The following is a 13,946-nucleotide window of genomic DNA, read 5'->3' as shown; positions in this document are numbered from 1 at the left end:
TTAAAATATCGTATACTTTAGAAACAGTAGTTTTTTGTGATGTTTCTCGGATATTTAATGGCTCAGAGACATGATTTTAATTTGTAATTTGGAAGACAGTTAGGTAATTCTTTTTAATTTATTGGTATAATGTTCTTTGTTTTGCTTAATTTCAAAGATGAAATGATCTGTTAAATTGAAACTAATTTTTTTCTTAGTTTTAGTTCTACTTGTTTTTATAAGCAAAAACAAAATTAATGTCATAAAAAGGCTAAGACAGTATTCTTCTCATAGAAAACCATTTTGGATATAAGACCCAAATGGTAGTAATGATAGGAAATTTGATTTAAAGTTCAGTTCTACATTAAAATTTTCAATAACAAACTGCATCTTTCAAAATATCAACTTTTTTTTTTTATCAACTCTTTGTTTTAAATAAATTAAGAGCCAGAATCCAGTCAGGGTGGAATCAGGGTTGCTTAATTAATAAGGTATGTTCAAAAACTTCCATCATAACGTGATCATTTAATTTCAGCAGTCAGTTGTGTAAAAACACTTCATACCCACATGATGTTTTACCCTAAATTGACAGCAAGTCATTTATTTGCAGTTCACAATTCTATATTATTTTAGGACAAGGACTAAATGTAAAAACTGACATTAAACAGTGAGAAAAAATAATATAAAATTCACATCTTTAAAATGAAGTTGGTTGTAGACCTGCTGTGTTTTGTGGTACATACTCCGAATTTTCATATGAACTTTTAATGCAAACTCCAAACAGCCAGAGCTAGCTTTCTGAAGTATTCATTACTTTTAACAACTGCTGTTTTATTATATATGTATGTATGTATGTATCTGCGTGTGTGTGTGTTTTATAACATATTTTCTAATATATTCTACCCTTCAAAGACATCTGTAATAATTTATATTAATTAAAAAAGTTTTTTTTATTTTAGGCAGAAATATGCCCTGTTTTTGGCATTATTGGATATCTACGAATTCCTGATTTGTATTTGAAGGTATATGTGGGAATAGCCATTATTGCAGTGAACTAATTTTTTAATGAAACATCAATATGTTTCAATAATGACTTTTTATTTGTTTTTGTAAATGTTTTCTAAAACAAATGTTTTATATATTAAACAAACAGTGGCAGAGAAAAAAAGAATCTTCCATTACTGAATGTTAAATTGAGAAAAAGAAACCACAAATTACTACTGTAGTGAAAAAAAAAATTAGTATTTAGGTAAATATTACTTTATATTTAAATAGAATTTTTGAATAAATGAATTAAGGTAAGTGGGACTTTTAATTCTGTGATTATAAATAATTTGTAGTTATAGCATTTAAAAAGTTGAAAATAATTATCAGAATAATTGATTTTTATGAGTTTTGGCTTTCAGGCCCATTTCAAAATAGCCTAATTGTTTTCCCTGCAAGTATGCATTGCTACTTTTTAAAAGGTTTGTGGTAATTTGATTGTTTTTTGCAAAAAAAAAACATTATATTATTAAGTTGCACTTCTCTTTAGAAAAGTGCATCACAACACATTATAAGGTACTTTTTCCAATTGTATTTAATGTTACACATGATTTGAAGCAATTTTATCTGAACAAAAGTTATTATTTTTTAAACTTTCATAGTTTTTGAGTAAGAAAACAAATTTTAAAGATCATATTGATAATAGATAAAATGCCCCCCAGTGGCACAGCGGTATGTCTGCGGACTTACAATGCTAGAAACCTGGTTTCAGTACCCGTGGTGGGCAGAGCACAGATAGCCCTTGTGTAGCTTTGTGCATAATTAAAAAAACAAACAAACAATAGATAAAATTTTCTTTTAAACTGTTAGACATCATATTCATCAAAACATTTTGATTTGATATATTTAATATTGTTACCCAGGAAAGGTACCAAAGACTTCAATACATTTGAACCAGAAAAAATATTCAGTAAACGAAAGATGATTGCAGAAAAATGTGGAAATCAAGAGTATTCTTCTCCATGTCAGCCCTACCAGGTTAGTCTAGGACAATTTAATTTCAACAATCTAGTAACTATGATTAGGCACCATGGCCAGTACTGCTTGGAAGTCAACTTTAGGGATGACCAACTCGATAGATTCATGACAACATAGACTGGATAATGGGAAACTCTTATTCATGAAACATAGCTAAGATACTCTACAACTAAATGAATGAGACACCTGACATGCACATGTTTTTGTTAAATTAAACAACCTTGATTTCTGTATCTTTTAAGAACTGCTATACTTTCCTATAAGTTACTTCAGTGAGACATCCACTATTGTTTTACTAATACTAGTTCTTCCATAACTTGTATTAATTTATAAGCCATCACTCATTTCAGAAGGATGTTAAATTACCCTTTAATCTGTAGTTAAGTACCAATTATAAATCAGTGATCATGATAGTGATCATGCAAGAATCTTAAGATCAAAATTGTGATTCTTGTGTTATAAAACAAATCATATTACATGATAATGTGCATTTTGAGATGATTAACATCTGAGATTGGAAGTAAATGTATGATGTTAAAATTTTTTCAGTATGTTCAATAAGCATTTTTTGTTAAAATTCCAAGCCATATATGTGTGTGTGTACTCACATATCTATAAATACAAACATACTTACACATTAATTATGGAATTTTAACATCCATTGTTATGTTTTATTGTATTTATTCCAATGAACATTATAGTAAATAAGAGAAAATAATAATACAATTATGACAGAAGTAAGCCTAAGCAACAATTAAAAGAATGTATTAATTCTAATAGAATGTGGGTTGAACACATTCTAGTGTGCCTGGTTGCAGATTGGAGGTTTGAACCATGATTCTGTTAGATATGATCCACACTTCAGCTGTGGGTGTGTTATAAAATTGATAGTCAATTCTATTTGCTGCTAATGGCAGATGCTGTTAACTGGATACCCTTCCTCTGGTCAGTAGTTCAACATCAGATACAGCTATATCTGAACTGTGGAGCTCTGACCTGATAGTTTAGCCTTTGTATTGAATAAAGTGCCATTTAGGTTGCCATTACCATATTTTAATACTTTTTTACTTATCATTAAAAATATTTTTATTTGCAGTACACTACTATTAAACACTATCACATAAGCATCTTTGTGGAGGTTTACAGAGCTGTGTAAAGAAAGGTTATGTTATTTGGCTTTAAAATAAAATAACTTGTCCCATTATAAAGTAGTTGGTCATTTATTATTCACACATTTCATACTATTTGTTTGCTTGCAATATTCTTTAATAATGTATTCCTTTTATCCTGGTTTCTTATTAATGCAGTTTTTAGCATATGGATCTAATATAACTAAATCATGTGTAATTAAAAAATATGAAACTTAATGTTATGTCCAGTGTATTATCTTAAAAGTGCGAATTTTCTTGAATTTCTTAGAATGTGTGTTTAGTTTATCAGTAATGACAATTTTAGTCACTGTTAAGTTCAGCATTTAACTCTGTCAGTTTGAGAACGTTATAAAGTTATTCCTATATCTAAAGAAGAAGAAAAAAATGTAGGAAAGCAACTTTCAAAATGATTATAACTACTATTATAGTATCAATGCCTATGTGATAATATTTATTTATTAGCATTTTTCAGGCCCATTTTTCTGTTGCAGTGATGTCATATCAATAATTTAAGGTCACATAATCTAAAACAGTAGATTCCATTACTGCATGTGGCCTTTTATTGTGCTGATAAAAATCATATATTCATATTTGTTACTTAATATTTCCTGTTTTTATTTTGTTTCTCATTAATTTTATTGATTAAAGAACAACTAAAAATATATTTATTATACCTATTTGAAATTTATTGGGTTTTCTGTGCTTGTATATGACTTCACTTGTGCTTCAACCTTGAACTTTTAAAGATGAATTAAATTTTTGCGAAGTATCATTTCATTATCATATTCATAATATTTTGTTTTAAACATCATTACTTAGGAAACTGTGCAAAAATGTGGTAAAAAAATATTGGTAGTAATTGTTATCCACAACAAACCTTGTGATGTTTTATCCTTATCAGTTTTGTTGTAGGAACTTAAAAATCATCAATAATTTTATTGTTTTTAAATTTCTTGCCAAAATTCTGACTTTACATTAATGTGTATAATACATATACAATCAGCTTTATCAAACATTTTCAATTTCTCAGGAACTAGATTTTTTTGTTTTACTTTTTAATATTTTTGTCATTAAAACTTTGAAATTCTTTACAGAAATGGGAGTGTATACGTGATGGTTATCGCTGGCGGGTACGAAAGTGTCGTAATGTTTATGCTCATCATAGAAGAAATAGAAACAAGAGGAGAAAAAACTGTTGGTGTGTAAATGAAGGTACTATCAGACCGTATACAGACAGAGCTTTAGAAGCCAAACAACGAGTTCAGAGTGAGGTGTCCTTTGATTTCTTGAGTGATACAACCAGGGAGTTTTCGATGAATGCAGAGGAAAGGAAACTCCAGAGAAAATTTCTTAAGGAACATGTTCGTCATGGTGGTGTACCTTTTATTTTTGAATGAATTGGCATTTTTTAACTATTTATTAATAACATGTTTAGTGTTTCAGTATGAAATAAATAGAAAGTTGTATATTGCTGCCTTATACTTGATTTTAGAACATGTTTTGGGATATAATATGGGAATACTTTTAGAAAATGTAACATGTCTCTGCCATGCAATCCAAACATGGCCAATTTTGACACCAGAAAAATTGTGAAGAATGCAGAAAAATCAAGAAAACTATACTGCTGCTTGAGACCTGCAAGAAGGTATCTTTGTACCAAATCCTATTTAAGTTAGTTCATGAAAACCCCACATTGTGCTTTCCTTACTGAAAAATTGAGCAAAAGACAAAAATTCCAAAATTGTCTATATATCTTTCTTGGACCTGTAAAACAGTCTCTTTGTACCAAATCCCATGTAAATTGGCTAAAATACAATGAAGTAATTATCAAAAATATCCCCTTATAGTTACTAAAAATGGACAAGTCCAATATTTGTTTGTCAATGTGTGTGTGTTGCCTGTAGAAAAGTATCTTTAAACCAAACTCCATATAAAATGGTCAAAACAATACTAAGTGATTGACCAAACCCGCTAAAATTATGAGTTTATTTAACCTTTTGATCCCCCCCCCCCCCCATATCTGTCATTCATATGTATGGGACCTGTAAAAAGGTATCTTGTTATCAAATTTCATGATGTAATTTGACAGAGATACAGCAGACTAATTATCAAAAACCCCTATTTTTATTCATTAGTGTGTGGGACCTGTATAAAAGTATCTTTGTACCAAATCCTATGAAATTGTTCAAAAAAAATTTTGTGTGTATGAAAGACTTAAAATGAGCAAATCCAACTTTTTTTTTTCTTCTTCTTCTTCTTCATCTCAGTGTGTTGTGTGTATGAAAATTTATATTGTGTAAATATGACTGCACAGGAGCCAAAAGTATACATTTTTGGGTTTTGATCTTTGATCTACATAAATCCTTAAAGCCTAAACCAATAGAAAAAAGGTGTTTCTATGGAGACATAATTAAAGTATAGATACACTTATACAAGTCAAAAAATAAATCTAAATATTTAAGGCATTTTTAATAATTATGGCATGAAAAGGTGACATCTTATATGATTTATTTTCACACAATATATACTTTAAAAAAAATCATTTGATTTTATAATAGTTAGTACTCTTTCATATCTATGGTAGCCACTATAAATGATTTTTGTTTTTTGCTATGGTTAAGGTAAAAGTTTTCATCAACTTTTATCTTTTTATTGCCATCAATGATTAAATTGGAATTTTGAAATAAGGTGGAACTTCCTTTTGTTACCCATTTTGACATTCCAATCAGAAAGCCAGGAATGCTAATGGCTTGGATCTTCAAGATGCAGAATGCTATTCTGGACTGTACTTCTCCAATTTAACCCCTGATTGCCAGTATGTGTGTAACAGAACATTAGTTTTCTGATCGGTTTAAGTTTATATACAAGTTATAATAGCTATTGAATACAAAATGATTATCTATTGCCACTTTAGTCTTCTGAGTTGTTGTTGATAATGTCATTGTGTGGTAGTATAAATACAAACTAAATAATGAAGAAGCATTAACATTTTGTATCTGTGTTTTTGCATATGGACTTTCTTGTTTTGTTTTATTCTGCAAGGCTTCAGACCCATCTTCATTGGATCCCGCAAGATAAGAGATACTTCTGGTCAAAAGCCAGTAAAGAGTTTTGATGGTGTAACACAGTTATCACATTGGTTGGATCTTACTGTTGAGAACTCTGTAAATTCAGAGGTAGGTAATTAATAAATGAAGTAGTTTAAGATGTAAAATCAGAGGTGGGTAATTAATAAATGTAGTTGTTTAAGATTGGGAAAATATCTTGCTGATTTAGGATTCAGAAATATTTTTGTATTCATCTTTTAAAAGAAAACTGCATACATGCTATTTTTTACATGATCAAGTTAGTAAATTTATTACATGTGAAGTGAGCATTTTTTTCTTTCTTTTCGTTTTTTTTTTCTTATGATGTATTGCTGTGAAATTATTGAATGCTGTATAAATACTGTATTGGTGAAATGTACTTTAGAGAATATAAGCTATTCCCATATTAAAACAGCAAATACTTCTTTTACAATACAATAAATGAACTATAATCTGAAGAATTTTAACTTTTCAAAACATGTCAAGCTTTATTAGAAAGAAATTGAATCAGTTGATATTTTAAGCTATATCTTCAACAAGTATGCAACATTTCTTTTTTCAAAATTGCTAATAGTCCTCATTGCAAAAATTAAAGTTTCAAAGTAATAATAAATTCCACTTTTGTAATCATTATTTTCATTTAACTTTTAGATCTGTACATATACTACTTTAGTATATTCAGGTCGAACTGATTATCCTAAGAGCAATGGGATAGGTCCACTGAATAATAGGGTATCTGACAAGATATCTGTTGCAAAGTAATTCGGAATTTGACAAATTTTTGGATAATGGAATAAAAAGAATGGTTACAATGTAAACACAGTGAAAAGTCATTTTTTAAATAACAAAAAACGCTAACAAAGACCGTACAATATTATCTGTAGAAGTCTAGCTACTCAACTAGGTCAGATGAGTGGTTCTTGTGCAACACTGGATAACATTTTACCACAGAAAGCACTCGTAAAGCAAGGGTCACAACAAACCTTTCACATCTAGTTGTGTAAACTGTTGATGTACTAGGCATTACATCTACTTATACCAGCAATTCTGAACTATATTAATTGAGCAGCTATCATCTAATATTTTATGGATATCTGTTATAGTGAAACCTTGCTCAATAGCTTTGAAAGTAAGGGCTGCAAAGACCTTTTGGTTCAATTGATCTTATGATCAACAAAGCATCTTAACTCTTAATTAATTATACAAGGTAGTACATACATTGTACCTTACATTACTACCTCATAGCTCGGAGAGCAAGAGTTGCAATGCTATTTAAATTGCATTTACAAACTCTTAACTATTATTTCCAGTTGCTCCTAACTGTTCATTCACTAGGCATTTTATCTACTGACACCAGCTGACCTAGCTTCTTAGGTATCGAGTTTAATTCCAGTCATATCAATCAAGAGAACATTATCATCAGTTCAAATGTCTGTTGGAGCTGTTTTTCATCCCTAGATTCAGGACTTCCTCATCTGGCTTGTCCTGAACAGCCAGATCAGTACTCTTAGATCTTTCTCATCTTCTGGGTCAGAGTAGAATAAAACAGTGTTTCTGTTTTCCTCTAACTCAACGTTATTCTTTTCTAATGAACTGGCTTGCCCATGAATCATTGGTTACATAAATGTACCTGATCAATGTGTACTGTGCACTTTCATGTGGCTCTTGCCTACTGTAACTCGTACATTAATTTACCATCTTACTGAAGCACAAGATGAGGTTCTCTTCAGGTGGAGTAGAGAAGCTTTTGTGATGCAGACATGTACCAAAGTCACACCCAGTTTACACTCTAGTGCATTGTTTCTTCACTGCCTTGTCATGCCACATCGTCTCTCACATGTGGCCTTTCCTAGCTGTTTATATGCAAACTCATGCATGTCCTGCCTGTGCCAGAACAGATGTTAGCAATGCCTATCTTTGTTTGGTGAGCAGTACTTCATAGACATAACTGGAGAGTCAACTCTCCAGTCATGTCCAGTTTATCTCCATTTGCCAGAAGGAAGTTTGTGGTGAATGACCTGAGTGGTGGTTTTTCTTGGAGTGACCAAAGCTGGAGTTGGGTCATTCTGGCTAGCAAAAAATCTGTGAGTCATACATAGACTGTCTCATTTGGTCTTGGACTCTAGATACCATACCATTGCAGTGATCCTCAGTCATTGATGGTTCACCTGCTTTGAGGTTTATCCTCAGGGGAAGAACATGAGCAGCCATTCTGGGTACACCAGGCATCAGTGACTGTTCTTCTTGAATTATCAGATGCAATGAGATAGAAGGCATAGATCTTTGCATTCTTGACAAAAGTTGAGGAGAGACTTAACGACCCTCTCATACAATCATCTTCCTTCAGCAAATGACTCTTCCTTTAGGTCTAAGTGTTCAAATTGTGGAAAATTCCATTTTCAATTACACAAAGCTTTTTTAAAATTAGATAACACAACAGTAGAAATAAAGAGCAATACATAACAAAACAGTTTAATATAATATCCTGCAGTCACAGTACCAAATTTTTCTCCTGCTTATCCACTCTGTGAACTAACTCAGAATTCTCTAACTTTGATGGAATTCACAATATTTAAATAAATTCTGGATATAACGTAAATGCAATGAACAGTTCTGGGGCAAAATGGATATTATCTACACATATATAAATGTTTTTATTCTTATGAGTTTCCACTTACTGTGGTATCAAGTTATAAACTTATTATAATATTATTGATCTTACACACACACAAATGTTCAAATTGAGACTAAAAAATCAATATTTATTTTTCCATTACCAGTCCTTGTTGTCATCGTTGACTCATAATGGAAAAGCTCTAGCCATAACCTTTCATAATCATAATGTTACAGGTAACTTGCAGATCGTAAAAGATAAGGACTTAAAACTAACTTTAGAAAAAAGGTACTAAATTTTGAATTTTAAAAAAGACAGTGAAAACTTAAGATTTGGAAAAAATATTGATAATTATATTAAAATTAGTAAAAAATATCATTATCCACTGTTTCTTTTTTTATATGGAAATTTTTTTATTAATTCAGTAAAAAACAGGTTAAAAAGTTTAAACTTAATCTAAATACAAGACAGACATTTCTTTCAATATCTTTAGAAACAAAACCATAGAAATCTAAGAATAATTTATTATTACCCCTATTGGTAAAGCTGTTTATAATTTTGGTTTTGTATGTAAAATATTATATGCACAAATTTTAACTAATGAAGTTAATACACCAAACATATTTTCAAAAAAGCACCTTAAATAAAAAAATACTTGTAACCAATTTAAAAAAGCCATCAAAATGGAATATATATAGATTCTACCTGTTCTAACTTACCACTTTTATATGCAACTCCAAAATTGCATAAAAACCCCCATTAAGTTCAGGCTTATCACAAACTCTTTAAACACAGTTACAAAATCTATTTCTGTTGTACTTAATAACATTCTAGATGTCTTGTTTGAAAAAATAGTTGCTGTCATCAAATGATTCAAACCACTAATTTTGGACTATTAAAAACAATATTCCAGTTTTGGAATGTTTAACCATCTTAAGTTCTTTAAAAACAGCCATTTCTATTCCTATGAATTTAATACATTATGTACTAAAATAGTGCCCCCCAGTGGCACAGCAGTATGTCTGTGCACTTACAACGCTAGAAACCGGGTTTCGATACCCGTGGTGGGCAGAGCACAGATAGCCCATTGTGTAGCTTTGTGCATAATTACAGACAAACGAACAAACTAAAATAGATTTGAAATATTTAGTCAGGGTTTTTAATGATCTACTTGATGAGTTTGTTGATACAGAAATAATTATTCCAAAATTTAAGTTCGTTAAGCATCAGTGTAAAAAATATACTTAATTTTTGCATCTATAACAATTATATCACTTTTAATGAACAAGTGTATAAGCAAACTGTGGGTATTCTGATGGGTGGTAATTTCTCTTCAAACATGGCCAACTTGTACCTGTTCATTTCTGAAACAGGTACTAAACTCCAATTTATATAACTATACTTTCCATTACATAGATGATTTAATCTGTCAACATCATAAATTTTAATCCAAATCAAATATATCCAAAAGAACTTGTAATAGAAAGAGGCAATAATAATGATATTCATACACAATACCTAGATTTAAACATTAATTTTGTAGAAGGTAGAGTACAGTTGACTATTTTTGATAAAATAAAATAATTTGATTTACCCATCCTTGGTATGCCCACCATTAATAGTGTTGTCCTGTCTATACTTCTAAAAGGAATTATTTCTCAATTTGAAAAAAATTAACAATAGTAATGCTTTTATGGATAACATTCAATTATTCATAAATAAATTGAAAAATAATGGTTATAAAGACTTCCAGATAAATAAGATGCTTATACTCTTTTATAATAAATATAAAATTGTTGAAAAGTAAGTTTTCTTGATCATAAAAACTACCTTGTGTAGAACATAGAGGTTTTTAGTTACTCTGGGCCATCCTTGGCTTATAATAACTAACCTTAAAATATTTAAAACAACAAAAACACTGTAACCTGAGTGCCTTCAAAAGGTCCACCTTTTGAGAGTGCTTGGGTTATAGTTTTTATAGTTTTATATTGATTTCTTGAACCTTTGTGTTTTTTGGACATCATAAATTATTCAGGCATTTGTTCAGTATACCAGGATGGGAAGACCAACTTCAGGTAGCTGGGCTTGTCTCAGCTCGCATGTTTTATACTTGAACAAATTATTAAGAAAAAGGGAGGAGGATGAGAGTTTAAGAACTATTAAGGTAATGGTTTTTAATTCTGTTTAACATTTCTTTGTAATTATTAAGTGAAAGGGTGGAGGGCTGGATATAAATTGTAGAAATATAGGGTGGTTATTTCTACTACAAGAATATTTTGGCTTATTTGTTGGGGTGATTTGCCTTTTTGTACATCTTATAATTTGAAAGAAAAGGGTGGATGTTGGGAGTTTTACATTGTAAAAATTTATTGTGTTTTATATCTACTTTAAGGCTATATCTAAATGTTAAGGGTAACTGCCTTCCCACAACTGGCTGCAGACAGCAAAAGGCAGTAGGAGTTGTGGGTTCAAGCACTCACCTGCTAACCCCCTAACTAATTCTCTATAGTTGTTGGCTAGTTTGACATCTGTGTTTGAGGATATTCCATCTATTAGACAAGATTCAATGCGTTTGAGAGCTATGATCAGACATATGATCTGTTACGAGTTAATAATGACAACAAAGACTGGTGATGGAAAATATTTTTGATTTTGAATGTTTGATTTGTACTAATTTCATTATTGTTTTATAATGCTGAATTTATTACCTATTTACAATTAATACATTTGATAGTATCAGAACTATTGATTTATTCACAAGTAAATATACATGATACACATATTTGTATGTATGTGTTTTGTGACAGCATAATTGTATATTAAGTTAGAAGTTTCTCCAAGTGACAAATTACATGATCTGCTCGGACTTAAATCAACAAAATTTACATTAAGTAAGTTTAAACAACTTTAGATCTTTGATTTCAAAAACCCACAAATTTAAGTGGGAAAAATAATTATTACAACAGAAGTTACCTGTACCTATTGTATAGACAGGGGTACATCAGCCCCCCCCCCCCAGATCTACACCTAGTGGAGGGTAAGTTAATACCTATTAATAATTTTAAAGCTACTATAGGCTACATCTCCATGTATATTTTAGCAACCTCTATATTTGAAGTCTGTAAATGTCATATTTTGTGGAGGATCATACTCCCTGAGAGTTACCATGTTCAGGTCTTGCAAGCAATTTAACCCTCTGCAGGTAACTTTTCTGATTTGTCCTGTTTTTATTTTTATTTTCTCTATGAATACATAAGAAGAATTACAGTTTTGATGTTTTCAGAGCTTACTGAGTTCTGTATATTTTCTTTGTAATGTGTGTCACCTTAACTAAGTGGCTTATTTTTCTATTTTATCATCCTCATGTGTCTATTTAAATTGCAGTTTTAAAGTAATTATCATCGTCTGAAGTTTTTCTCTTTTAATTTTACTGCAAATTAAACAACTTTTTCAATAAACTTCACAGATTATTTAGTGAAGACATTGTAAATATGTATACAGCGCAAAACTTTTGGGCATTTCCAAATTGTTTTTAGTTAAAATGCAAGTACATTTTTCTGTATAACTGTGCAGCATGTATGAAAGTTTATTTCACCCTAGGTTTAAAACACAAAAAAAAATCTTGACTTGTATCTCCAAAATGTATCTTTATTAGCTCATTAGTGAACTTAAGATATTGATAGCTCCTGATGAAGCTATTAAAACAAAATATTGAACTAATAAAGATACATTCTGGATATATAGGTCCTGATTCTATATACATTTATAGAAATGTACACATATACTTTATATAATGAGCTTAAGCAGCAGTGGTAGAAGAAATATTTCTCTTGAAATTTTTCTATGTTTATGTACTAGAAGTTTGCCAAGAAAATATTTGTAATTCTTTATAGCCTGAAATGTCGGAAAACGTTTATTCAAAAAAGAGAAAAACAGTTTATTGTATTTAATAGATATTATTGTTATTAAGTGTATTTAAAGTTTCTATAGTTTTGTTTTATTTCAGTAAACTTATTTAGTATAGACCTGCAATGCAGTATCAGAAATTGTACTCCATCTAAAACTTTGTACATGAAAATCCCCTTTTTAATTGCAAGCAGTAACAAAGTCTGCTACATCCAAACTTCTTGCTTTCAGGGCAACTCCAGTACTGAAATCAAATGGTATGGTGAAGATGATCTTAGCAGTTCCGAGTCTGGTGATAGTGGAGAACTTGTGTATAGAAACACTAAGCATAGAATTTCTGAAAGATCTGTGTCTAAACTTTCACAATCACACGTGTATCATTCTAACTTCTATTCACCTGGTTGTGTGGCTCTCTCAAACAATTCAGTAATTTGTGTGGACCCAGTTTATTATGACCAAAAGATATGGAGGAAAAATAAAAATCAAATTGATGTAGCAATCAAAGACCTGAAATATAAGCTTTTGGAACTGAAGGTATGAAATTAAACTAACAGCAACCAAAGTTGTAGTTTTGTTACCACGGTACTAGTTGCATTGCCATAGCTATCTGTTATAGACAGTAAAGTAGTATTTCTGTTACCAGAGGTACCTGTTTTAGATAGTGTTACAAGAGTTACCTGTTTTAGATAGTAATATAATAGTTTTGTTACAAGAGTTACCTGTTTTAGATAGTAATATAATAGTTTTGTTACAAGAGTTACCTGTTTTAGATAGTAATATAATAGTTTTGTTACAAGAGTTACCTGTTTTAGATAGTAATATAATAGTTTTGTTACAAGAGGTATCTGTTTTAGATAGTAATATACTGGTTCTGTTGCCAGATGTTTCTGTTTTAGATGGTAATATACCTGTTCTGTTACAAGAGGTACCTGTTTTAGATGGTAATATACCTGTTCTGTTACAAGAGGTACCTGTTTTAGATGGGTTTCTGTCTTAGATGGTAATATACCTGTTCTGTTACAAGAGGTTCCTGTCTTAGATGGTAATATACCTGTTCTGTTACAAGAGGTTCCTGTCTTAGATGGTAATATACCTGTTCTGTTACAAGAGGTTCCTGTCTTAGATGGTAATATACTGGTTTTGTTACAAGAGGTTCCTGTCTTAGATGGTAATATACCTGTTCTGTTA

At 30.5% G+C, this 13,946-nt stretch overlaps 1 protein-coding gene across 4 annotated transcripts in view; it reads left to right on the top strand.

Annotated features, from left to right (window-relative positions):
• The window catches only part of LOC106457974 (putative extracellular sulfatase Sulf-1 homolog), a 90,534-nt gene that overhangs the window by 50,558 nt on the left and 26,030 nt on the right, over positions 1-13,946 (top strand). For all 4 annotated transcript variants that reach the window (XM_022384074.1, XM_013917421.2, XM_013917422.2 and 1 more), the window contains exons 9-12: positions 1,887-2,001; positions 4,247-4,523; positions 6,195-6,328; positions 12,990-13,292. In XM_022384074.1, coding sequence (XP_022239782.1) covers positions 1,887-2,001; positions 4,247-4,523; positions 6,195-6,328; positions 12,990-13,292 — 829 coding nt within the window. The remainder of the gene's footprint in view (positions 1-1,886; positions 2,002-4,246; positions 4,524-6,194; positions 6,329-12,989; positions 13,293-13,946) is intronic.

The sequence above is a fragment of the Limulus polyphemus genome, unplaced genomic scaffold, assembly GCF_000517525.1.
Source record: "Limulus polyphemus unplaced genomic scaffold, Limulus_polyphemus-2.1.2 Scaffold399, whole genome shotgun sequence".
Classification (NCBI taxonomy): Eukaryota; Metazoa; Arthropoda; class Merostomata; order Xiphosura; family Limulidae; genus Limulus; species Limulus polyphemus.
Note: the sequence above shows the minus strand (reverse complement) of the source record. Positions and strands in the feature narration are given on the sequence as shown.